The sequence below is a fragment of the Pelobates fuscus genome, chromosome 1, assembly GCF_036172605.1.
Source record: "Pelobates fuscus isolate aPelFus1 chromosome 1, aPelFus1.pri, whole genome shotgun sequence".
NCBI lineage: Eukaryota > Metazoa > Chordata > Amphibia > Anura > Pelobatidae > Pelobates > Pelobates fuscus.
Genome location: NC_086317.1, coordinates 313,714,377 through 313,741,817, shown reverse-complemented (window position 1 = coordinate 313,741,817; position 27,441 = coordinate 313,714,377). Strand labels below are relative to the sequence as shown.

The window sequence follows — 27,441 nt, the reverse complement described above, 5'->3', positions numbered from 1 at the left end:
CGCAAGGCCGCAAACCCGTGAAAGCCTGGGCTCTGACTCTCAGGAGCACCCCCAGGCTCTACAGCAGATAAGTGCACACATCACAATGTTGCACAGACCTGACTCCCCAGGGCCTTCACAGGAGCCACTGGCACGTCCACTGGAGTCCACAGATGACTCAGCTCCAACCACCAAACGAGACCTCAAAATTCTCCTAGCAGAGATCCACAAACTCCTGGCAGCCGACTCAGCCATCCTCAAGACTGAATTACACACAGTCGCAGAAAGGGTGCGAGCCACGGAGGAAGAAGTGGTGTCGGTTCACACTCACATGAACCAGATGGAAGACACCATCAGACAACTCCAGCAACAACACACCTACCTGGCGATTAAAATGTCGACTTTGGAAGACCGACAACGCCGTTCCCACATTAAAATCCGGGGCATACCCATGGCGATCTCTGCCGACGAGCTGCCGCACTATGTCAGGCGCCTCTTGAATACTGTGTTACCACACTCACTCGTAAAAAAAATCATAATCGATGGAGTATACCGCTTACCCAGCGCCCCACATATAAAATCTCCACCAGCCAGAGATGTTATCCTCAAATGTGTCTCTATACAAGATAAACTACACATAATGACGGGGCTGAAAGGCAAGACACCACTGCTATTCGAGAATTCATCATTGACATTCTTCCAGGACCTGTCGAAAGCTACTCTCTTGTGGCGCAAATCCTATGGACCACTCACCACACAACTACGTTCAGCGAATATCGCCTACAGATGGGGCGCTAACGGAACTTTGGAGATAACACATAAAGGATGCACTCATGTCCTGACCTCAGTTGAAGGAGCAACACCCCTCCTGGACACCCTGGGACTGACTAGCTCCATGAACGCTACACGACACAGACCTCAAATAACGTCCGAAGACCCGGAGAACACCAACCCGTTTGAGCCGGGACACAGCGGATCACAACACCCCGTCCCATGACCGGTGTGAATTGGCACCACCTGCCTCTCTAACACAACAGTGGCATACCTTCCCTGTTCGGACATTAATGTTTGATATTGTTTATTGTCTTTTGCTTTTTCGTTCTGGTTCTTTAACTTACACTCACTACCAGCGCTTTAGGTATACTTAGGCTTCACAACTACAGGTCCCCCCCCCGTTACCCCCTTGGTTAGGGGTACTCAATCAATGCTAAAGCACCACCTGCGACAGACTCCCTCACTCAGCTCCACATAAAGAGCTAGACTTACGAACTCGGTGTAAGCGCAACACAGGCACACCATAACCGCACTAACGCACCACCGCCCACACGGAGCGCCAACACCAGCAGACCCATAACCCGCACGTGCTGACACCAATCACTCAGCTCCACCCTACTCACGAGGGTATACAAAACATACGAACACATCTAGATAGCGCCTCATATACAGTTTCATATGTTGATGTTATTTCTGACTACGTTATTGCTTGACCCAAAATTTGGTGCAAACCTTAAACGATATTCTATCAAACTGTTTTTTGGAGCACTCACGTGCACACATGTCTATGAAACTAAAATATCTTGCACCAAAAATTATAAATAAAGAATTAAAAAAAAAAAAAAGAGGGCTTCTAACGCCAAACTCCAGGACATTCCTGCGCTGGGTATAGGCTGAAGCGCCTACCACACTGCCACACAAGGGTACTTTTATCCTTAGCCTGGACTGTTTTCCGAGCTTCCACAAAACCTAAGTACCCAAACTCAGAGGCCTGAGGCATCACCCAAGCAGACTATGTTTCCGTTTTTTTTTTTACTTTTGCCCTCATCGGTTATGAACCTGCAAAATATGTTGAAGCCAACTCCCAGTTGTTTAATGCTTAATTAACTCCTGACATAACAACTTTATCTTTTGTTAAGACAGTTCAGCGAGATTTCCTGACATCATAGGCACGACCTAGCGTAATTTCCAGCTATCTAACTCCTCATAGCCTATGTCTGTAGAGCACGACTCATATATTACACATAAGCCAGTTATTGTCCCACAGTATACCATAGTATTGTATTATAACTACACTAGCATAGCCAAACTAGCATTACTAAACGTTATTCACTTAATGCTACTCTGACAATATAAACGTATAGTTAAGCTTGTTATCTCTTTATATAAAAAAAAAGTTTTTGAACCTCTCAGCCACAGTCTAACTTTTGCAATTCCTGAAACACGCTGTTGTGACGTCTGTTGATAACTTGTAATAATCTGCACAAAAAAAATAAAGAATTAAAAAAAAAAAAAAAAAACCTGAGGGATGGCACCCAGACCACTTCATTGAGCTGAAGTGGTCTGGGTGACTATAGTGTCCCTTTAACAATAACATTTTAACAGTCAAAAATTATCTGGGACTCTGATTAGAATAGAACAACATTTTGGATTATGCACATCCTTTTTAGCTGCTGCAACCGTCTTGTACTGTCCAACTTCTAGCTTAATCTCATATTTAATTTTGGACCAAGTTCGCATACCTTGTGACCCTTCAAAGTAATGCCTATGATGACTGGCAAAAGTCCACACTACATAATGCTTTTTGTAAATATCATCATGCATTCCCAAAGATTGCATTGCATCTTCATGACTCTAGATGTTCAGCAAAATTAGCTGTACCATTTTTTGAGAGTTCTGCAACAGTCTCCTTAAGAAATTTAAAGTTTTTGCTTTTTTATCTCCTTTTGGAGGGAAATTCCTTCTGATCTGTGTGTTCTGGCCTGGTTGGCACCTTGTAACACCACAGATTTTCTTTTTTTTTTTTCTAAAATCTGACCTTCAGAATAAACAGAAAATGTAACTTTCACTCTGGGCACTCTCATCACTCTCAGCCACAATCTTCCATCACTTTTATCAGAGAAAGAGGGTGCAACAGAATGTTTAACCGATTGGTTCTGTCATGACTAAACAGTAATTAATTGGGTAACCTGTTCCTGCAACGTTTGCAATTGCTTACTCAAACTTTGAGACTCATTCAAGGAGGTGTCTAGTTTAACCTCTTTACCCCATGAATGTACCTGTTTATGGATTTGCACACTTTCCTGTTGACATTTTGACAATTGTGTTTTGAGTTCCTGTACCTCCATATAGTAACTATCAATAGTACATTTCAACTTGAATATCCTCTCCCATCCCCATGCAGTTGAATAAAATAAATCTCAATTTTCATTGCCTTTATGCTTGTATTGGATTTCCGCTTTTGCAGAAACTGTTCTTGATGGAGGAGATCGAGATGTACAGTAACCAGAATGGGATACCAGATGACATCATTGAATTCAAAGGAGCTTACCTATCATGGAAACCAGGGAAAGGCAGCTTAAAGAGTATATGTGAAAACCATAAAACCGATAGATTAGAAGATTCGTGTAACAAAAAACTTTCCCAGCAGCATAACAAGAGTGCCCCCGAGAAAAGCTCAAGTTTAGAAAATGGCCATTTTGATTTGAAACAACCGTTGTGTGTTGGAGGAATGGAATATTCCTTGTTTGAGCACCCACCTGTGCTTCTTAATATCAATTTCACTCTGCAGAAGGTTTGTATGCAAACGGTAGTGTGGTAATTAAGTTTTCAAAGAAAATCTTTAATTTTGTTATGGATGGGGAAAGATAACATTTAATGGAAATATGCTGGGGATAAAAATGGATACCAGCAAGCACATGGTTATTAGTATTGCAGCTAAAATGAATAACATGTGTTGTGTGAATTATGTGCATTGAGCATGGGTTGTAATTGTGTTTTGGGTGTCCCTTTAATAGTTAGCTTTTTGAAAATCACAGTGAGAAGCGCCTCTAGCAGCTGTCAATGAGACAGCCACTAGAGGCTGGATTAACCCTATTATAGACATAGCAGTTTCTCTGAAACTGCTATGTTTATATAAAAAAGGGTTAATCCTAGCTGGACCTGGCACCCAGACCACTTCATTAAGCTGAAGTGGTCTGGGTGCCTATATTGGTCCTTTAAGTAAAGGAAAGGGTTTTTTTACCGTAAGAACAATAATGTGGATGTGGAATTCTCTCCTTGAAGGAGTCGTTTTATCAGAGTCTGTGCAGTTGTTTAAACAGCAACTAGGTGCATACTTGCAAAAACATAATATTTAATGATATAATTTTTAAACTGAAGGGTAATATATTCTTGATCCAAGGATAAATCTGACTGCCAAGAAGGAATATTTTTCCTAGTTTGTTGCAAAATTGGAAGCGCTTCATGGTGGGTTTTTTTGCCTTCTTTTGGATCAACAGCAAAACAAAACATGTGAGGAAAGCTGAACTTGATGGGCATCAGTCTCTTTTCAGCCTATCTAACTATCTAACTATATTTGTTGTGAAAAGGTGCATGTTATCTCTGCAGACAAATTAACTTGGATTAATAGAATTAATTTACCAAAAATGTAAATGTTGCATGAATATACAGCTTTATGCTAAATAACACTGGTATACTCAATAACCTTTAAACTATAATGTGTCTTAAATAATGTATAGATATTGTTTTTTCTTTTAAAAGAATGTTATTAAAGTAAGTGATGTTTAATTAAAACAAAAAAGATTGTTGTAAGTTAAAAAACAAACACATTTTAGGGGGGGCGGGGCCGGGCGGCCATGCCAGGAGGCTGCATATCAACAGGGCTCCCGAGCAAACAACGGAAAACAGGGTATTTACCCACCTTACCTGGCTTATACTGACCCGGGGGTCCTTGGCACGAGGCTCTGGAGTGTCCCGGTGTAGCTGGGGCGCCCGCAGCAGGGTAGCCCTAGGTCCTGGTACGAGACTCTGGGGCTCAGAGATTGAGGCCTACACGGGAGGGGAGTGGGGCGGACGGCCGCTGCCTCGCTCTCCACCCCGACTACAATGAACCACCATCTACCTGGCTCCCTCCTGGTCCTGTTTCCCCCCCTGTGGGCCGGGGGGGTCATCCCGGTCCTCATAAGGCGGGCTACCGACTAAGCATCCCACCTAGATGGCCCGAAGCTGGAGGAGCGCGGCCTCCACGCGGTCACATCAAAATGGCCGACGGCTGCACAGCAACTGAACCGACTGAGACGGTGAGCTGAGCTGCTACCATGGGAGGTCCCTGAAGGAACATGAAACGATCCCAGACAATGCAAGCTGACAGGCGAGAATCACCACAGCCAGCACTTCCTCTACATGCCCATGCCAAAGCGGTAACCCCAGAAGCGCACTCTGGGCCACCTTGGACCGAGCAAGCTCCATTACTGACCAGGGCTGGAAGAACAAGCAGGACAATCAGCTTCTCCCACTGACCGCATGGTGCTACAGCCCTCGACAGCACAAGAGCCCTCGAGGACTGCGTCTGGCAACCAGTTGGGATTAGACCGGGGTATGCCAGACACAGAGAGCTCCTGCTGGACTCCCTCACCAGGCTCCTCCATACGGGAACTGCTCCAATTACTACCTGACCGTAATGTTACAGTCTTTGGGCTGCATTTACCTCACTCCCTGCAGAGTTATTAACTGCCTACACGTATATATGTTTAGATACTCCAGCTTCATATTGTCTAGCCTAAAGCCTGCAAGATATCTAACTTAAGAACGAACCACTAGTTTAATCAACATTGTTTCGACTTACTCATGTAGTACCCACAAACGTGTTAGCTTAATCGATAAATATAAAATTTCATGCTGGTTCCCTAACTGATGCGAGTCTTAGCTCTAATAGCCCTCAAAGTAAGAATTGCATGACTAGATAGTAAAGCGGTGTTACATAGGGTCATAAAAATGACTAACTCTTACCTAATGTTATGTTCTAAACGAGAAACATTAATCCATGAGCTATTACTAAATTAGCACTGTTAAGCGACGACGAGCTTAATAATACTCTATCGACCTCACTATATAGTCAAGCTTGCTAAAATCATATAATAACACTATGTTCTGAACGTAACTACCACAAAGCTTGTCTTATCTCTGTTGACCAAATGTTTATAACCTGTTTCCTTAAAAAAAAAAAAAAAATGTGCAACGTACCTCTTTTATGTCAATATAAGCTATGAATCGCCTGAGCTGTTATTGTGGTACCACAGGCTTGTCTGTTAACTCTATTGCACGAAAAATAAAGAATTTAAAAAAAAAAAAAAAAAAAAAACAAAAAAAAAAAAAAAACAAACACATTTTAAAAATCATCTATTTTATCCACTGTGGCTTTTCCACTGCTAGTCATTGTCTTCCATCCTACCCATAGGTAGTTTTTGCGACTTGTTTTACGTGATCTAGACAATTTATGTATTTAACAATTGCTTGCAATGTGTTGTGTTGATCATTTATTTGAAGGGATTCTATAGTGCCAGGAAAACAAAGCCATTCCCTCGCAACCCCTCCTCCCGCGGCACTGAACGGATTACAACTCCTTCAGCCACTTACCTGAATCCAACGCCATTGTCCCTCGGTGCTGGGTCAGGCTCCGCCCATGTTCCTCCCCCGCCGACGTCATCCTGCAGGGGAGACCTAATGCGCATGTGCGCCAATGGCCACGCTCAAATTAGGATGCCCCCTTAGGAAAGGATTCATCGATGCTTTCCTATGGGAAAAATCTGACGCTGGAAGTCCTCATGTAGAGTGCGAGGACAACCAGCGTCAAACAAAGGACCAAAAGTCAGTTTCAAACCAGGAAGTCCTTCTAGCAGACTTAGAGCTACAATTTAAGCATTGCAGTTTCTCAATGTTTTACATTGCAACACTAAGTGCCAAAGGGACATAGCACCCAGACCTCTTCAATGAGATAATGTGGTCTGGGTGCCTACAGTGTCCTTTTAATAATGTGGTCCATGCCATCTCTATGTAGATGTGTTTCATTGAATGCTTGCATTGCTAATAAAATTAAGATTGATCGAAAATGCTGTCAGATAACAACATGTTTCTGCTTTTATAGGGCAAACTTATTGGAATATGTGGAAGTGTTGGGAGTGGCAAAAGTTCTTTCATATTATCTATACTTGGTCAGGTAAGGGAACATTCCTATTCAAGTTTAATTTAGAATTTTACATAAGAAAGTGGAGGAGGAGGAGAGTGGGGTTTAATGTCACTTCATATATGATATCCTGTTACATTATGCTTTCTAACATTTACCATGTCATTCCCTACAGTAATATTTATAAAAGCTTTTCTTATAAACAAAGGTAATAAATGTGCTTTATCAAGAACTATTGTCATATCAGGATTACAATTTTATGAAATTTAGAAAGGGTAAAATTCTGGCATGAGCTTGGCAGGAAAGGAAACTAAAGTCTCACAATCATTTACTCAATATTATGAAAGTGGGAGAAATTTACACTAAATTAGGCAATTACACAGTGACACAGGAACATTAGGTCTACCTATCTACCTTTTGTTCCTGTCTCACTGTTTAATTGTCTCATTTATTGGCGCTATATAAATACCAATCAAAATAATAATAATAATTTCATTGATTAGCAATTCAAGAAAATGAAACCAATGTATATGGCAAAACAAAACCAAAATATTGTTTTTGTATGTCTACAATTTTGATTAATACAGTATCTTTTTCATTCATCCTCTTTATTATTATTTATTATTTTTTTATGTGCAGCTTGAGTGTGAATGGGATCGCACATTGATTCACTTCTTATTTAGAAACTTTTTTAGTTATCCCATTTAATAGGTTCCTTTTGGAAATGTGCTCATTTTCCTGAGATAGTGGCATAAATGTTTTGTACTGTATGCAGTCATGCTTATACGAACAGAATTGATCAAGTGTGATCTGTGTGTTAAAGCAATGACAAACAGTTGCATATAATAAAGTTATACTTTGAACACAACCCCTGCAATTTTGTAAGCGGTGTCTAAAATAATATTTCTCCTCCTGCTCACTTGCAATGTTAGCCTGGTTTTGTCTGGAATGAACTGGATTGTAAAGGCATTTGTGAAAATATTTTAAAGAAAACAGAGGATCACATGCAAAAAGCTAATTTTATTCAGTGATACAATTTCCATAGAGTCTGTTGACAGTTCCCATTTAAAGTTATCATTCTAATATATAACCTGAGAACTTTCACATGTATGTAAACTGGAAGAGAAATAAGGAACTGTCTTCTTATCTGTGAGCAAAGGATGGGTAAGAAGTTAAATGTAAAAAACACAGTTTTTTGTGCAAAGTCATCCAGCTTAGCCAAGCTTATGTTAACAGTCACAAACATCTGATGCAACAGATCAGATGGCACATGGGTCTTGCTATAGAACAGTCATGGCATGCATTTGGTGCTGCAGCTGTTGTAGACTACGTTTGCATGATGTACAAGCAGCTGTCTGGAGCCTGATCTTTATGGGATATTTAGTCCCCAACCAATTCAAAAAAAATAATACATTTGCCGCTGTTATAATAATTATTTTATGTTTTCTAAAACTCTATACATCTGCTTGTTTTGTTATTTAAAGTCAACCTGTTGTTGGAATGTAAACTTTCTATAAACCTGTTCCTTTTGCTGTACATTTTTTTTTTCACTTCCCCTCATGGGCATGATCCTTTTATTATTGTTATTAATATTATTTATATAGCGCCAACAATTTCTGCAGAGCTTTACAGTGGGTGGACGAACAGACATGTAGCTGTACCCAGACAAGTTGGAGGCACAGGAACAGAGGGGTTGAGGGCCCCGCTCAATGAGCGTACATGTTAGAGGGAGTGGGGTAAAGTGACACAAAGTGTAGTATTAGAGAAGTAATGACAGTTACAAGAGAGGAATCAGTTGGGAGCTATTAACAGTTTAATTGATACGCTTTGCATTGCCTCCTTTTGGGAAGCTTGCCCTGGCTTCCCTATACGTGGCACAGCTCCCATGATGATGCTGATGTGCTTGCTTCATTGCCAGAACATCAGCCTATTAAATAGAGAGTCAAATGCTTTTTCCAATCTTTTAATTAATATATAATTACATAAATGATTACATAAATTTACATGTAGAATTTAAATATATATATGTGTATATATTAAAATTCTACATGTATATTTATGTAATCTTTAAACATTATTATGTGATTTTATTAATTAAAATTTGAGGGACGTGCCTGACAACCCAGGCAGAAAGTCCGGGGAATTTAATTTGCTAGCACTATATTTAACCATGTAACTTTCTAAGACACCATACATAAAACCTGTACATGGAGGGGTATTCTTTTACTCGTGAGACTTTGCTGAACACAAATATCAGTGTTTCAAAACAGTAAATTGTATTGCAACGATGATGTTGTCAGTGAAAGTTTTTTTTTTTTTTTCATTTTTCACACACAAACGGCACTTTCACTGATGATATTGTTGTAATACATTTTACTGTTTTGAAACACTAATATTTGTGTTCAGTGAAATCTCCCGAGTATAAAAGTAGCCCTCCCATGTACAGGTTTTATTGAGTTTTGGAACGTTAGAGAGTCAAATATAAGGCTTGTATTTCAGTTTTTTTCACATACAAATCTGCCAGATTGGTAATGTTGCCTTTCAGATGGTAGCCCAGGAAGGAAAATTACCCCAATAATGGCATACCATTTGCAAAAGTAGACAACCCAAGGTATTGCAAGTGGGGTATGTCCAGTCTTTTTTAGTAGCCACTTAGTCACAAACATTGGCCAAAGTTAGCGTTCATATTTGTTTTTGCTTTTTTCACACAAAAACAAATATGAACGCTAATTTTGACCAGTGTTTGTGAATAAGTTTCTACTAAAACAGACTGGACATACCCCATGTTGAATACCTTGGGTTCTCTGCTTTGGCAAATGGTATGCCATCATGGGGGTAATTCTCATTCCTGTGCTACGATACGATTTCAAAGGCAACATAACTAATCTGGCAAATTTCAATGTGTACAAACTGTAAAATGGAACGTGCTATATTTGACCCTTTAACTTTCCAAAACACCATAAAACCTGTTCATGGGGGGAACTGCTATACTTGTGAGACATTGCTTAATACAAACATGTGTATTTTATTGTACTAAAAGCTAACAGCATTATAACATTCACAGGTAAAATGCCACACAAAACTAAAAGAATGAAGAAAAAATATCTTAATTTCTCACACTTTTTTAGATTTTTTTCATAACAACTTGTCATATATATGAATAGTTGATGTGAAATGAAAGCCATGTTTCTCCTGAACAAAATTATATATAATAGGTGTGGGTGCACTTAATGTGAAAGAGGTAATTCATGGTTGAACAGACATGTAGCGCAAATTTTAAGGTTTTGTTTACGTTTTGTACAATTGACTCCGTCCTTAAGGGCATAATAATCGGTTGACTTCTTTGTTGATTCTGAGTACATGCTCGCATTGCTGGACCTGCTGAATATAAAATATTGAATGAAGGAAAGAAAACATTTGCAAGGTCTTCATCCAACATGGCAATTACTCAGATGACGTGCGCACAATGTACATGCACTGAAACACATTGCAGCTGACTCAGAGAGCAGCCCATAAGTGTGTTCTGATGCAGACAGACATAGAGTCTCTGGGGAGTGAGATTTAAGTGGTGTTTTATAAAGAAATGTATACATATGCTAGATATTTGGCTAGCACAATATATAGATGAATTCTGTAGAGGAATTCATTTCTGCAAAATGGAAAATATCATGACAGGTGGCCTTAAATTAATTATTTAAGGTATGGTAGTATAAAACTCAAAAAAAAAAAAAATACTAAATAACTCATAATCACATAAGAACACACCCAATCTTGAGGATGTGCTATTACATACTCAGAGTAGGCATTGTACAAATCTGAGATACTAATTTTCTGTTGACTTGTAGGATTTATGTATTATTATTATGTTATTTATATAGCGCCATCAAATTCCGCAGCGCTTTACAATGGGTGGACAAACAGACATGTAGTTGTAACAAGACAAGTTGGACACACAAGAACAGAGGGGTTGAGGGCCCTGCTCAATGAGCTTACATGCTAGAGGGAGTGGGGTAAAATTACACAAATGGTAAGGATAGTATTAGACTAATGACAGTTGCAGAAGAGGAATCAGACAGGAGCTATTAACAGTTTAAGTGATATGCTTTTATGAAGAAGTGGGGTTTTAACGATTTTTTGAAGGAGTGGAAACTGGGTGAGCATCTAACGGAAGAGAGAAGCGAGTTCCACAGGAACGATGCAGCCCTCGAGAAATCTTGAAGGCGAGCATCAGAGGTGGGAGTACGGACAGAAGATAGACGTAAGTCTTCAGCAGATCGTAAGGGCCTAGACGGGACATACTTGTGTATAAGGGAGGCTTGATAGGTGGGAGCAGCATTATGCAGAGATTTGAAAGCAAGAATCAGAATTTTAAATTGAGCTCTATATCTTATAGGAAGCCAATGTAGGGAAGGACAGAAGGGTGAGGTGTGGGCGGTGCGGGCGGACAGGAAGATGAGCCTTGCCCCCGCATTCATTATGGACTGAAACGGCGCAAGTTGGGAGCACGTAAGACCACTGAGAAGCGGATTACAGTAGGCAAGGCAAGAAAGGACAGTGGAATGGACCAACACCTAAGTCGCATCTGGCGTTAAGTAGGGGGCAGATGCGTGCAATGGGTTTGAGATGGAAATTATAGGATTTGGCGATAGACTGAACATGAGGCTTGAAGGAGAGGTCGGAGTCAAAGAGAACACCTAGGCAGTGAGCCTGCGTGGTGGAGCTGATGGTAGCATCGTTGACTTGGAGGGAGACAGACGCAGGAGTAACAACACTTGAGGGAGGAAAGACCAGCATTACAGTTTTGGTCAAGTTTAGATTAAGGAAGTGGGCAGCCATCCAGTTAGAAATAGCAGAAATACAGTCAGAGACACTAGTCAAGAGGGACGGGGAGAGATCAGGAGAGGACAGGTAGATTTGCGTGTCATCTGCATAGAAATTATATTGGAAGCCAAAGGAGCTAATGAGTTTACCAAGGGAGGCAGTATAGATGAAGTGTCACATATTCTGCAGCAGTGTAAAAGGCTGTGCATGCTCGAGTGGTTGAGCAGTGACTGAACCAGTTACCTTTAATAATCTAATGGCAGAATAGCACACCTTTAGAAGAATTGCCTTAATGCATGTTTGTATTAGTGTTTTGGAAATTAACCTATACATTGTAATTACCTTACAGAAAGTAATTACAAAATCAATGGATTGAATTGTTCATAATTTTATTTTCAGATACTGAACTGCCATGCTGCTAAATCAGTGCTAAACGTGTGTTTGTTCTTTATTTAGGTGACCTTGGTAAAAGGTATAATGTCAGTGGCAGGCAACATTGCCTACGCAGCTCAGCAGCCATGGATTTTCAATGCTTCGCTGCGAGAAAACATCTTGTTTGGGAGAGAATATGATGGAGAAAAGTAAGTGATATGCATATTTTCTGTTTTAAGTATAATTGTAAAGATTTCAGTACTGTGATCTGGAAATCCAATTATAGCTAGAAGTTCCACTTCATCTGCCTGTTGCAGTGTTCTAATCAAATTTGTTAATGTGTCAATTTGTGCAGTTTTTATGAATTTTTAGAGTGCCAATTGCCCTTTAAAGCAGCTGTATTCATTTTGCTAGCCATGAAGAGTCTTAACATTAAAATGTATGATCGCTGTCTCAAGAGACGCCACTATGACGCCTCAGTTAATTTAACTTGTCAGAAAGACACACTAAAAATTTAATGGATGCCACTTTTGGGGCCTATGCAGATCGATTTTTTTAATAACCTTTTCAAAAGATTTAATTTTGTTTGTTAACATTTTTAAACTATTAAATATTTAAAAATATATATTTTTAAAAAAATATTAATATATATTTTCATTTATGATATATTTTGAAATTTTAACATCCTACAAAAAGCATTTAAAAAGTTTACCCAAAAATATTAATAATTTGAGAAGCTCATCCAAAAATATTAAATCAAGGCCTTTGTTAGTAGCATATGCATTGGTAGAGTCATTTGGTACAGTTTAGCGCTTTTGCTTTTGTTGGCATCAATTATAACTGGTTGAGTACAAAAGTAAAACGTTCTTTAACCAAACAATGACTGTAACGGAGCTCCCTGTACCCCGGATGGGTACCTCCGCCAAGGACTGCTTCCTAGCTGGAACAAGGGAAAAACCTCAGCACTTCTGCCCCCAGTCGCCATGGCTTGACTGGGGTCCTGGAACCTCTCCGTCCTGGAGCCGAATAGGGGTCTAGCTCTATCTACTCTCAGGGACTGGATGACACACAGTCCTGGGAGCTCTAGTCCTTACAAGGACTTTCCCCGCTGAATCCTCCACATTGGAAAAGCTGGAACAGTGATTAGCTCTCTCCCTTCCCGGTAACTAGACGACACATAGTTCTGGGAGTACAAACTGGAATGCTTGAATCTGGCCAGATGGCCTGCTTTTATACATTTCAGAGTCACAGCAAACCCGCCCAGAACACTCCCACATACACACCTACAAAATGTCCCCAAAGTGCAGTGTCACTATGACTCAGCGATAAAACATAAAGTATGAAAAACACATCAAAATACATATTTCCCACATAGGAACCCCACAGTCTATATATCCCCGGAAAGCCTGGATCTGAGCGCCCAACATATCCAAAAAGCGCTCAAATCCCACGAACACAGCTGAAACGCCACTGGGGTAAAGTTCTGACACATCGCACATATGGTCCTGTGCCCAAAATAGTTCCAGGGGGCTTTTGCCGGTCAACTTCGGGAGTGCCATGCAAAAGAAATACCGAACGCATACTCTGGATTGTTGGTAGCGTTTGTTCGATGGGCTCATAGAAACATAGAATGTGACAGCAGATAATAACCATTTGGCCCATCTATTCTGCCCAATTTTCTAAATACTTTCATTAGTTCCTGGCCTTATCATATAGTTAGGATAGCCTTATGCCTATCCCACGCATGCTTAAACTCCTTTACTGTGTTAACCTCTACCACTTCTGCTGGAAGGCTGTTACATGCATCCACTACCCTATCAGTAAAGTAATACTTCCTGATATTATTTTAAACCTTTGTCCCTCTATGTCCTCTTGTTATGGTAGTTTTTCTTCTTTTAATTATAGTCTCCTCCTTTACTGTGTTTATTCCCTTTATGTATTTAAATGTTTCTATCATATCCCCCCTGTCTCGTCTTTCCTCCAAGCTATGCATGTTAAGTTCCTTTAACCTTTCCTTGTAGGTTTTATCCTGCAATCCATGAACCAGTTTAGTAGCCCTTCTCTGAACTCTCTCTAAAGTTTCAATATCCTTCTGAAGATACAATCTCCAGTACTGCGTACAATACTCCAAGTGAGGTCTCACCAGTGTTCTGTACAATGGCATGAGCACTTCCCTCTTTCTACTGCTAATACCTCTCCCTATACAACCAATCATTCTGCTAGCATTTCCTGCTGCTCGATTACATTGTCTGCCTACCTTTAAGTCATCAGAAATAATCACCCCTAAATCCCTTTCCTCAGATGGTGAGGTTAAGACTTTCCTCAGATGGTGAGGTTAATATCAAATATTCTGTACTCTGCCCTTGGGTTTTTACGTCCAAGATGCATTATCTTGCACTTATCCACATTAAATGTCAGTTGCCACAACTCTGACCATTTTTCTAGTTTACCTAAATCATTTGCCATTTGGCTTATCCCTCTTGGAACATCAACCCTGTTACATATCTTAGCATCATCAGCAAAAAGACATACCTTACCATCAAGACCGTCTGCAATATCACTAATAAAAATATTAAAAAGAATGGGTCCAAAGGGCATTCGTCACAATGACAACATGATATAAGCCTTTTTTTGAAGAGTTCACATGCTGCACAACATTTCATAGTACTTTAATGAATGTGCATTGTTATTATTATTATTGCTATTATCACGTAATATCATTCTATGTACAGATACAAGAACACTTTAGAAGTATGCTGCTTGTATCCTGACATTGATGCTTTACCAGATGGTGACCTGACAGAGGTAAGTAACACAATACACAAGTTACTATCATCTTTCTGAAATATATCCTCTCTATATTCACTTATTGGGATTTACTTTGATAAAGCCTGAGAACGATCAACTCAGGGGCATTCTAAAATGAATAACAACTATAGATAAGAAATTCTAAATAAAACAGACTATACAATGTAAGAAGTGTAAACATTAGATCTCACTTTACAGGAAGTATTTGGGAAAGCTGTGCACATAACATGCAGGGAGGTGTGTGTTGGACTACATAAACAAAGTGATTTAACTCCTAAGTATCAAAAAATGGAGCAGTGAGACTGCATGGGCATGATCAGACACATACTGACAGACATACACTAACAGACATACACACACACTGACACACGCATACACACACCGACAGACACACATACACACACTGAAACATGCATGAATATACTGACAGACATACATGCACACACTCTCAGTGATAGATACAAACACACTGACAGACACTACCACTGACAAACACATATACACTCACTAACAGACACACACATGCTCATTAACAGACACACACTAACACACTCACAATTTAAAAAAATAAAAATTAAATGTCCAATCAATGCAGCCTCCCTACCTTTAGGAGTGCTGGAGTTGATTCTTCCTTGGGATCCAGTAAAGCTGTCTGCAGTTCGGCAGGCACAGGTGTGAGGTCACTGCAGGTGGTGAGGGAGATGTAATCTTCCTGCTCAGCTCCCTCGCGCACCTCTTAGTGATGCTGGAGTGACATCATTTTTTTGGCATCCGGCATCACTGCAGTGCGTGCGGGGGGGATGAGCAGGAAGAGCTGAGGGGAGAGTGAGCCCTCGCCGCCAGCCCACAAACAGAACAGACGCCAGCTTTGGGCAAGCCTAAGGTGGCCAGCTCTTGGGCCCCCCCAAGAAAAAGACTGACAAGGGTTTTTTTGCCGCCCAAGGCAAATGCCTAGTCACCCTCAAGCTAAATACAGCTCTGCTTGTATGTATCCCATCTGGAAAAGATTGGAGAGTGGTCAGTTAGGTCTTTTTGAAGGTGGGCCTTCAGGTGGGCTCACAAAATCAATCTGGATATGAAGCTTTCTACCCAGTAGGTTGTTGTAGTGTGGTAGTGTGTAGTGAGTTGTAGCGATGTGGTAGTGTGGTAGGCCATATTGCAGAATTTGCTGTCTAAGTAGCAAGTGTATCTGCCGTGGCCGACTGGGCAGACAGCATGTTATTATAGTCCGTCTCCATCTATCCCATGCTGTGTTTGAGACCTTGGATATCATCCCAGATCAATTACAGGTCATCCCTAATGGAGGCCTGGAGCGCTGCGTACGCTTCCTGTGGATCGTCTTTTGTGGGTAAAGCTCGCACCAGTGCTTGTCTGCACTCCCTGGGTAATCTTGTTCTTCTTCGGATGAGAGTGATGACCCTGTGTCTGAGTCAGGCCTTGAGACCTTATGAATAAAAATATCCAACAGGAAAGTTTCGACCAAAAGGTCCTTAATGTTTGAAACGTTGCTACTGGATATTTTGGTTCCAATAAATTTTCATATCCAAGTCTTGGAGTGTATGGACCTTTTTTTCTTTTTGATTACAAACTATTTCTAGTGTCTTAATGCTGGCCCTTGATTTTTATGTATGGATGAGTGCAGTTCCTGGTTTGACTTTTTATATAATTTTCTTTAAAGGAATACTATAGTAAACCTGTGTTCCTAATGCCAAAGTGCCCCTATCCTAGGTAATATCCAGCCCCTGGATTTAACTGTGCAATGTAGATATTGCAGTTTCAACAAAGTTACAATGTTTTACATTGCAGGGTTAAAATGACTGGACCACTGCACTCAGACCACACTTCGTTGAGGGAAAGTCGTTTGGGTGACTTTAGTGGTCCTTTAATACATATGCCGTGTTCTTTTGGCAGCTTTTATCAATGTGTATTTGTGGAAGGTAGTGTCAGGAATCAGCACCTATGGTGGTCTTCTCAAGCTCAGGGCAAAAAAAGGGGAGAGGACACAAATATAGTGTAGTATATTTGACTGGTGGTTATAGTAAATAAAGGAAAAATTGCACTTACAATTTTCTGGAGCTTATCTTTAGCTCCAGATATATGCGCCTGGATGGTACAATCCCCATCTATGGATATGATGGTGGTCTTGATGCACTCACAAAGGTGTCTGCACCTGCATCAAGACCATCACCATGAATATAAGATCCAGAAAATTGTAAGTGCAATTTTTCCTTTATTTACTATCACCAACAGTCAAATATACTACTCTAAATTTGTATCCTTTCTCCTTTTTTTGCCCTGAGCTTGAGAAGACCACCATAAGCGCTGCTTCTTGACACTACCTTCCGTTCCATACCTACCGTATTGCTAGAAAAGAAGAGACTAGCAAGCACTGATATCCCACCTCCTTTGTCAATGTGTATTTGTGTTTGGCTGATAGTAAAATAACTTTCTCACTCTAGATAGGGGAACGTGGAGTAAATCTCAGTGGAGGACAACGCCAGAGGATCAGCTTGGCCCGGGCTCTCTACAGTGACAGAAGCTTGGTTCTGTTGGATGATCCACTTAGTGCAGTGGACGTGTATGTGGCTGAAGAATTGTTCAACAAAGCAATTAAGATTGGAATGCGAAATAGGAGTGTCTTGTTTGTAACACATCAGCTGCAGGTACAGTTTCTTTACATATGAGCTGCCTTGGAACATACTAAACAAATCACTGTCTGTGTCTATCATTTTCTGCAGTGCAATGGACAATAAATATCACACCCTGTGTTATAAAAACAGGTTTTGACACTCTTGTTATCGGAAAATGATTGCTAAGTCTAAACTAAATACCCGTAAGAGTTTATCTTTCTCCTTGCCAGTTCTGATGTGAATTGTGAACATCATGAATTTGGCTTTAATATGTGATTAAATAGGCAATATTGGTAATTTTGGGCTGTCTTGCTTCCCATACCCTCTCAGAAGATGTGTCTACACAAAAAAGAAACCATTTATTTGTTATAAATTGCCTCCATAGAAGTCAGTACATATTATTATTTTTATCATTGTTAGTCTTTATATTGCACTAGTATATTCTGTAGTAATTTGCATTTATACAATGGGGATATATCAGTAGTCTCACTTTTAAAAATCTTCTAGGCTGCCAAGTTTAGGAGAAAAATATACTTTCACTCATAAAAGCTTCCAATTTGGTATTCATGTGCCCCTTCACAAACTGTTCTAACCTTTCTGATTAACATTGAAACTGCTGTAGTTTAGTGTGAGAAATAAAGGTGTTTTTCAGACGAATGTGCCATTGCCTTGTACATGGAAAGTGAGAGGTAATAGGAATACCTCTGCACTTCCAGGGTTGGTCCAACGTAATGCTCCTTATAGAGGAGCATCAGGGTCCTAATGCACATGTGCAGCATATGCCCCAGGCACATTCAAACTTCCCCATAGGAAAGCATTGAATCACTGCTTTCCTGCGGGGCTTCTGCTTGGTCAGTGCAGCAGAACCACCTTCAGTGGCTGTCAGAAAGAAACTCGCTTGATTTAACCCAACAAAATATACATAAAACTACATTGTTTTATTTTGCAGGGTTAAAAGGACAGAGCGACTTCACCCAGACCACTTCATTGAGAGGAAGTGTTCTGGGTAACTATAGGGTTAATTTAAGCCCTTCCCAACCGCGGACGTATTAGGTACGTCCGACAAAAAATAGTCCATAATGACCTCGTACGTACCTGATATGTCTGCGGCTATTTTGAGCACTGGAAGCTCTGATACTATTGCAGCGATGCTCTGCATGTGCTGAGTGCCTCGAGGCACTCAATGAAGATATAATAATATATATATAAAATATATATATATATATATATATATATATATATATATATATAAAATTTATAAAATAATCAATATTAGACCCCCCCCCCCCTCCAGCCATGTGGCTCCCAAGATGGCGCTGCCTTTCTAAAGGCAGTGCATCATGGGGCTTCTGGGGGTGTCCCTAGCCTGCCTCATCATAGGGGCAGGCTAGGGTCATCCAATTACTGCTTGCCCCATTAACAATTTTATTCCAAGTGTGTTCCCCATTTGTCTGATTAGTGTGGATCTCCATCCCTCTCTTCACTTGTGCTTTCGTGAGAGAGATGTGTGTTTTAGCTAGAGAGATTTAGGTAGTTTTAGATAGAGATTTGTAAAATCTTGAGACCCAAAGGCTCTTTTCAGAGCCATTAACCCCTGTCCTGCCAATGATCACTGTATAGATCACAGGCTCTTGCACAGCAGCACTTATTTTTTTTTTGTGGCAGATCACTAAGTAAAGTGATTGTGATCATGTCATAGGGGTCACGGAAGTCATATAGCGCTGAGCAGGCATATGCCATCCTTGCGCTAGAGCCTGACGCGTCTATGTCAGACTCCGACCCTGATTTTGACCCTGCCAGGTGCTCAGATACATCATCACTAGATACAGTGTCTGCTGCTAGTGATGTATCTAGTTATGTTGTATCTGTGCCTGCTAGTCTCCCAGCCAGAAGGAGACGTACTGCTGAGGAGTGGGTAGTGTCTCATTGCCAGAGGCCAGATATCCCATCCTTTACTGCAAATCCTGGCGTTAATTTGGATGTCGCAGGATTTAGCTCTTAGCAGTTTATGGAGGTGTTTCTGGGCGATAATGTTTTGGGGAACATTGTCGCCCAAACTAATTTATATGCCGATCAGTTCGTGCTGCAAAGCCTGACTCTTTTTTGGCAAAGCAGCAATGGGCCCCCATCGATGTGCCAGAATTTAAAAGATTCTGGGCATTGACTATGCTGATGGGCATCATAAAGAAGCCCTCCATCCGCTCCTGGAGCAGTAGCCCCATCTGCTCTACCCCCAATGTATGTCAAGGAAGAGGTATGAAATGATTCTACATTTCATGCACTTCAGCGGCAACAGCCTGTACCCCCATAGGGAGCATCCCCAGTTTGACAGGCTGTAAAAAATCCGCCCCCTGATCACTCACTTCGCTGCCAGGTTTGCAGAGGCTTATACAACCTGGAAGGAATATATGCGTGGATGAATCCCTGATGAAGTTTAAGGGAAGGCTGGTATTCAAGCAGTATATTCCTTCCAAGCGCTCTAGGTATAGTGTAAAGATGTATAAGCTCTGTGATAGCGAGACTAGGTTTACTCAGGCCTTCCGGGTGTACAAGGGAAAGGATAGCCACCTTGACCCTCCAGGTTACCCAGAACATACGGGAACCAGTGGCAAGATTGACTGGGACCTGATATTCCCCCTGATGAACAAAGGGTATCACTTGTATTCAGACAATTTTTAAACAAGTGACCATTTGTTCAAGCTACTGTATTGTTTTGATACAGTAGCTTGCGTTACAATTAAAAAGAACCGCACAGGTTTCCCAGGACAAATTGCAATCACCCGGCTACGAAGGGGGAAGACCTCAGCTCTGCGCCAAGAGGAGCTGTTGGCAGTTAAGTACAAGAAGGATGCGTATCTTCTTACCACCATCCACACTGAGCGGATTGTGGAGGTCTCTGTATGTGGCAGAGCTGAGAGCACAAGGAAGCCAGTGTACATCAAGGACTATAACCGGCATATGGGTGGGGTTGATCTGGCAGATCAGCTTCTGCAGCCCTAACTAATTATACGAAGGACAAGGGCCTGGTACAAAAAGGTTGAAATCTACCTAATGCAGATTGCAACCCACAATGATTTTTTGATGTTCAAAAAAGCAAACCCAGGGACGCAACTGAGTTTTTTACAGTTTCAGCTCCAGATCATTTCGGGGATTTGTACCGTGATTTTTTTTTTATAGTAAATTATAGGATATGATGAAAGTAATGGTATCTTTAAAAACTGTATATAATATGTGTGGGTACAGTAAACGAGTAAGAGGAAAATTACAACTAAACACAAACACCGCAGAAATGGAAAAACATTCCTAGTTCTTAACGGTAAGAAAATTAAAAAATGGCCTGGTCACTAAGGGGTTACACTGTAACAAAAACAAAAAATATGAGAAGTCTGAGAACTAAAACTTAGAGAAACTCAGTAGCTTGCAGTTCGGTTAGTCAATGCTCACATCTCAAAAATGTTTTTGCTCACTTTATGAAGAGAACCTGTACCATTTGCATATCAGAATGATTCCACACATAGGGGCAGTCAAGACTCAAGACAATAAGTCCAAATGTAGCCCTTGAATAATGTATAATAGTTCTCCCACGACATGTTTGAAGGCAGAATACCCCCTTTCTTTCTGGCTCTACTGAAAGCTCTGCTGATACCAATTTTTTTCCTGGCTCTACTAAAAGCTTTACTGATACCAATTTTTGTTTGCCCTAGACTCACACTTCTTCTCCTGGTAGAGGAATAATCTATGTAAGACTGTCATAAAGTGTGAGTTTCTTAATCACAGTAAATGAAATCTTATAATGAGAATTGAATATGATTATTATAATATTTTCTTGCAGTATCTGTCAGAATGCGAGGAAATTCTGTTCATGAAAGATGGGCACATTGCAGAGCAGGGCACACATGAGGATCTGATGGACCTGAAGGGTGACTATGCAGCGTTATTTCAGAGCCTGCAGGAAGTGGTGAGGACAACAAATATTAAAAGCTTTTTCAACACATCTTTGCAAAAACCGTTTGATGGCTGTGTTTAACATTAAGCCCATGTGCTAATTCTAGGTACTAACAGCACAGATTTCTGTAAAATATTAGTGAAAAAGGTGTGAATGATGGATTCTGGAGTACTGAGCTAGAGAGTGGGTATTTAACAGAAATGGGAAGATGATAATATATGTTGACATATAGAACTGGAGAAGGAATGATGGACGCTAAAATATTGAAATGGAGAGGGAGCCGATGATGGATGTTGTAGCATTGCATTGAAAAAGGAATAAAGGATTGGTGACAGTTTATTGAGCAGGAGAGAGGTCGAATGATAGATGCTGGAGCATTAAACTGGTAACTATAGAACACAATGATTGGTGGGGCTTCTTCTTGACATGGGAGGTGTCTACCTACTGCTTCTCACTACATGTATTAGAAAAAAATCAGTAGTATATTTTTAGACTTGTTTTAGTTGTTTTGCATATTGTTAATGTTTTCATCTTTATTATATATTTGAAATGTAGCTTAGTTCCAGCATAAAGTATCCCTTTAAAAATGGGTTTTGATGAATTGATAAATAATTAGCAAAATTTAGATCCAAATAGAAGCACTGGAAAATATCTCAAATTCTTTTGAGTTCAATTTGGTTTCTGTCAGGGTACCTGAGGCCTCTACCTCTAAGGGAGGTAGAGACTTGGTGGTGTATCCGTCCAGGCGAGCTGTTTCCTCCGTTCCTCGCGGTTCATCCAGTCACTTAAACACCGGCCGCGAGGAATCCACGTCCTTTTCTAGCAGGACGCTCAATACGTGACGTCATGACGCTAGCACGAGCAATCTGTCACTCAAGTGTCCGATATCCAATCGGTACTTGTCAGAGGCGTGATTTCCATCCAGAGCCAGGGTATTTAAGCTTACTCCTTACTTCAGCTCATTGCCCTGTCGTGGTTCTAGCTTGTCTAGTCACTCAGTGCTCTGGTATTCTAGTTTGCTTCATTGGTTTTGACTCGGCTCGTTGTACTACCCTGTTTCTCTGTTATCCCTTGACCCGGCTTGTCTCTCGCTTATCTGTCTTCTCGTTCCCTCGACCTCGGCTTGCCTCTGACTATTCTTTACTCTCGGTACGTTAGTCCGGCCATTCTAAGGCCCGGTATACGTACCTTTCCACTCTTTGTACTCTGCGTGTTGGATCCCTGTCCCGATCCTGACATTACGACAGGGCCAATGGATCCTGCAGGTACAAACAGTCAGCTTGGTTCTTCGGATCCCAGGTTTGACGCCATGGAACATAGGATGGATCAGATGGCTTTGGCACTACAGGCACTTTTGTCCCGTGCTAGTAATCCACCTGAGGAGACACGTACTCCTTCTATCTCTCCTGCAGTCTCAGGTCTAGAGGTAGCCACTGTAGGTGCTTCTTCCCGTATTACCCCACCAGTACGTTATGGCGGGTCACCGGAGAAGTGTCGTGGCTTTCTAAACCAGATTAGTATCCATTTCGAACTACAACCCCGCTCTTATCCTACAGATAGAGCAAAAGTTGGATTTATTATTACTCTGCTCATTGAAAAAGCTTTGAGATGGGCCAATCCTTTATGGGAGAATGATAATCCACTCGTCTATAATTATAATGCCTTTGTAGCTGCGTTTAGAAGAACTTTTGACCCTCCTGGCAGAAAGGTCAATGCAGCTAGATTAATGTTGCGCCTTAAACAGGACAATCGAACACTTGTGGATTATGCACTAGAGTTCAGATCCTTGGCGGCAGAAGTTAAGTGGAACGAACAGGCTTATATAGATGTGTTTCTGAATGGGTTATCAGATGTAATTCTTGACGAGGTCGCTACTAGAGAACTCCCTGAAAATTTGGAGGATTTAATTTCTTTTATATCTCGTATTGATGAACGCTTAAGAGAGAGGCAGAACACTCGAGATAAGACCCGTAGACCCTCCTTTAAACTAGCGCCTACCTTTCAAATCTCTGAGTTCGAGGACTTACGTATTCCTGAACCTATGCAGATAGGCAGTACTCATCTCACTGAAAGGGAGAGACAGTACAGGAGAAGGGAGGGTTTATGTATGTATTGTGGAGTCAGGGGTCATTTACGCCTAAATTGTCCCAATCGTTCGGGAAACGCTCGCACCTAAGTTCCTCTAGAGGACAGGCCTTGGGTGTTTCTACTTTGTCCTCTATTCACAACTACAAGGAGCTCAGGCTTGTGTTACCCGTTTCTTTAAAGTGGGAGAAGGGAGTAGTTAAGGCTATGGCACTAATCGATTCTGGAGCTGCTGAGAGCTTTATAGATCAGGGTTTTGCTGCCAAGCATGCTATTCCATCCCAGTTAAAAGAGACACCTCTGGCCGTTGAGGCCATCGATGGTAGACCGTTACTTGAGCCTGTTATTTTTCATGAGACCATACCGATTAACTTGACTGTTGGCATCCTGCATAAAGAGGATATATCCTTAATGCTCATTTCTTCTCCGTCTATTCCCATAGTTCTGGGGTACTCCTGGCTGAGGAGACACAACCCTATTATTAATTGGGAGTCAGGGGAGATAGTTTCGTGGGGAGAGAATTGTCAAGAAAAATGCTTGCGGAAGGTCTTACCTCTTGGGTTAACTAATACATCGAATACCTCTGACAACCCTACAGAGACACAAATTCCGCCTCAGTATCTAGATTTAAAGGCAGTATTTGACAAAAAGAAAGCCGATACCTTACCCCCACACAGGTCCTTTGATTGCAAAATTAACCTACTCCCTGGTACCATGCCTCCCAGAGGTCATGTATACCCATTATCTATAAAGGAGAACTCAGTCCTAGAGGAATATATTCACGAGAATTTAGACAAGGGATTCATCAGGAGGTCTTCCTCCCCTGCCGGGGCTGGATTTTTTTTTGTTAAAAAGAAAGATGGTTCTTTGAGACCTTGTATTGATTATCGAGGCCTGAATAAGATAACCATTAAAAATGCCTACCCGATTCCCTTGATCACCGAACTCTTCGATCGTTTGAAGGGCTCTACAATTTTCACCAAGTTAGACCTCAGAGGGGCATATAACTTGGTGAGAATCCAGCAGGGACATGAGTGGATGACGGCATTCAATACTCGATATGGCCACTATGAATATACCGTCATGCCTTTTGGGTTATGCAATGCACCAGCAGTATTCCAAGATCTGATTAATGAGGTTCTTAGAGAATTTCAGCAAGAGTGCGTCATTGTATACCTAGATGATATACTCATTCATTCTAGTGACATTGAGATTCATCACAAACAAGTCAGGAGAGTTTTGCACAAGCTTCTCCAGCATGGCTTGTACTGCAAGTTGGAGAAATGTAGCTTTGATCAAACCCAGGTAACCTTTCTCGGCTATGTGATCTCTGGGGAGGGATTTAAGATGGATCCGGATAAGCTCCAATCCATTCTAGAGTGGCCTTTACCCACAGGTCTTAAAGCCATACAGAGATTTATTGGTTTTTCCAATTATTATAGGCGCTTTATTAAGGGCTATTCTTCCATTATTGCACCCATCACTAACATGACCAAACAGGGGGCTGACACTAAGAATTGGACTACTGAAGCTCTCCTTGCGTTCAAGACTCTCAAGGAGCTTTTCGCTTCCGCTCCAATTTTAGTTCACCCTGACACTTCTCTGCCATTTTTGCTCGAGGTAGACGCATCAGAGACTGGTTTAGGTGCTGTTCTATCTCAAAGGTTGGGTGTTGATAAACCATTACATCCATGTGGATTTTTCTCTAAAAAATTGACCGGTACTGAAAGCAGGTATGACATTGGTGACAGAGAATTACTAGCGGTTATCAAGGCTTTGAAAGAATGGAGACATTTATTGGAAGGTACATTACATCCTGTTACCATCCTGACAGACCACAAAAACTTGTCCTATATCGGAGAGGCCAAGCGTCTGTCCTCCAGGCAGGCTCGTTGGTCGTTGTTTCTTACCCATTTCAATTACGTTCTGACTTACAGACCTGGGTCAAAGAATTCTAAAGCCGATGCGCTATCTCGCCAATATGAACCCTCTGCTTCAGTTGAACCACTTTTGTCTTCCATTGTACCCAAATGCAATATTATTGCTAATACCAGTCTCAAAATTCATTCCCCGCTACTTGACCAGATCTTGAAATCGCAACATCTAGCTCCCGGAAACACTCCTGAGGGAAGAAACTTTGTTCCTCCTGAACTTCAACTGGAGCTCTTACAATGTTTTCATGAAAGTAAAATAGCTGGTCATCCTGGTATTCGCAAGACGTACTCTCTGATATCCAAGGATTTCTGGTGGCCTTCACTTCGTAAGGATATTGAGGAGTTCGTTGCAGCTTGTGAGACTTGTGCCAAGACTAAACTATCTCATGCATCCCCATGTGGCCTGTTACACCCCTTGGACATTCCTGAGAAACCTTGGTCCTGTTTGTCCATTGACTTTATCGTTGATTTGCCTGCTTCCAAAAGACAGACTGTTATCCTCACGGTGGTGGATAGATTTACCAAGATGGCCCATTTCGTGCCACTACCCAAACTTCCGACTTCTCCTGAATTGGCGGAGATTTTTGCGAGAGAAGTTTTTCGTCTACATGGGATCCCTTCAGAAATTGTTTCTGATAGAGGCTCTCAATTTGTCTCACGTTTCTGGAGATCCTTTTGTTCTCAAATGGGCATCAAATTGAACTTTTCCTCTGCCTATCACCCTCAGTCTAACGGAGCTGCTGAACGTACTAATCAAAAGATCGAACAGTATCTGCGTTGCTTTGTTTCCGAACACCAGGACGATTGGGTCGGTCTGATTCCTTGGGCGGAGTTCGCACACAATAACCTTGTTTGCGATTCAACTCGCTCTAGCCCTTTCTTCATGAACTATGGCTTTCATCCTTCGATTTTTCCTTCGGTTTCCTCTTCTCAGGGGATACCGTCGGTTGATGATCATGTCGCCAACCTGAAGAAATTATGGGACCAGACTCGACAAATTCTATTACATAGTTCCTCGCTGTTCAAGAAACACGCTGACAAACATAGAAGAGCGGCTCCTGTTTTTGTTCCTGGGGATAGGGTATGGTTGAGTACTAAGAATATTCGCCTAAAAGTTCCGTCCATGAAATTTGCTCCTCGTTACATAGGCCCTTACAGGGTTCTCACTCGTATCAATCCGGTTGCGTATCGCCTTGCTCTGCCACCTGCCTTACGCATTCCTAACTCTTTTCATGTCTCCTTGTTGAAACCCCTCATTTGCAACAAATTCTCTTCTAAGATCTCCTCGCCTCGTCCTGTTCAGGTGGAGGGTCGGGAAGAGTACGAGGTCAACTCCATCATTGACTCCAGAATTTCAAGGGGAGAATTGCAATATCTGGTCAACTGGAAGGGATATGGTCCTGAGGAGAGGAGTTGGGTACCTCAGGAGGACGTCCATGCTTCTCGCCTTCGCAGAGCATTTCACCTTCGCTTCCCATCTCGCCCCGGTTCATTCCGCCCGGTGGGCGTATCTGAGAGGGGGGGTACTGTCAGGGTACCTGAGGCCTCTACCTCTAAGGGAGGTAGAGACTTGGTGGTGTATCCGTCCAGGCGAGCTGTTTCCTCCGTTCCTCGCGGTTCATCCAGTCACTTAAACACCGGCCGCGAGGAATCCACGTCCTTTTCTAGCAGGACGCTCAATACGTGACGTCATGACGCTAGCACGAGCAATCTGTCACTCAAGTGTCCGATATCCAATCGGTACTTGTCAGAGGCGTGATTTCCATCCAGAGCCAGGGTATTTAAGCTTACTCCTTACTTCAGCTCATTGCCCTGTCGTGGTTCTAGCTTGTCTAGTCACTCAGTGCTCTGGTATTCTAGTTTGCTTCATTGGTTTTGACTCGGCTCGTTGTACTACCCTGTTTCTCT

General features: G+C 41.5%; 1 protein-coding gene across 4 annotated transcripts in view; it reads left to right on the top strand.

Annotated features, from left to right (window-relative positions):
* Positions 1-27,441, top strand: part of MITD1 (microtubule interacting and trafficking domain containing 1) — a 214,485-nt gene that overhangs the window by 63,512 nt on the left and 123,532 nt on the right. For 2 of the 4 annotated variants that reach the window (XM_063458732.1, XM_063458740.1), the window contains exons 10-15: positions 3,221-3,547; positions 6,899-6,970; positions 12,215-12,339; positions 14,863-14,935; positions 17,398-17,601; positions 21,401-21,526. In XM_063458732.1, coding sequence (XP_063314802.1) covers positions 3,221-3,547; positions 6,899-6,970; positions 12,215-12,339; positions 14,863-14,935; positions 17,398-17,601; positions 21,401-21,526 — 927 coding nt within the window. Of the gene's footprint in view, positions 1-3,220; positions 3,548-6,898; positions 6,971-10,001; positions 10,454-12,214; positions 12,340-14,862; positions 14,936-17,397; positions 17,602-21,400; positions 21,527-27,441 lie in introns of those variants that run through there. The other 2 variants (XM_063458750.1, XM_063458759.1) reach the window with 2 other exon arrangements.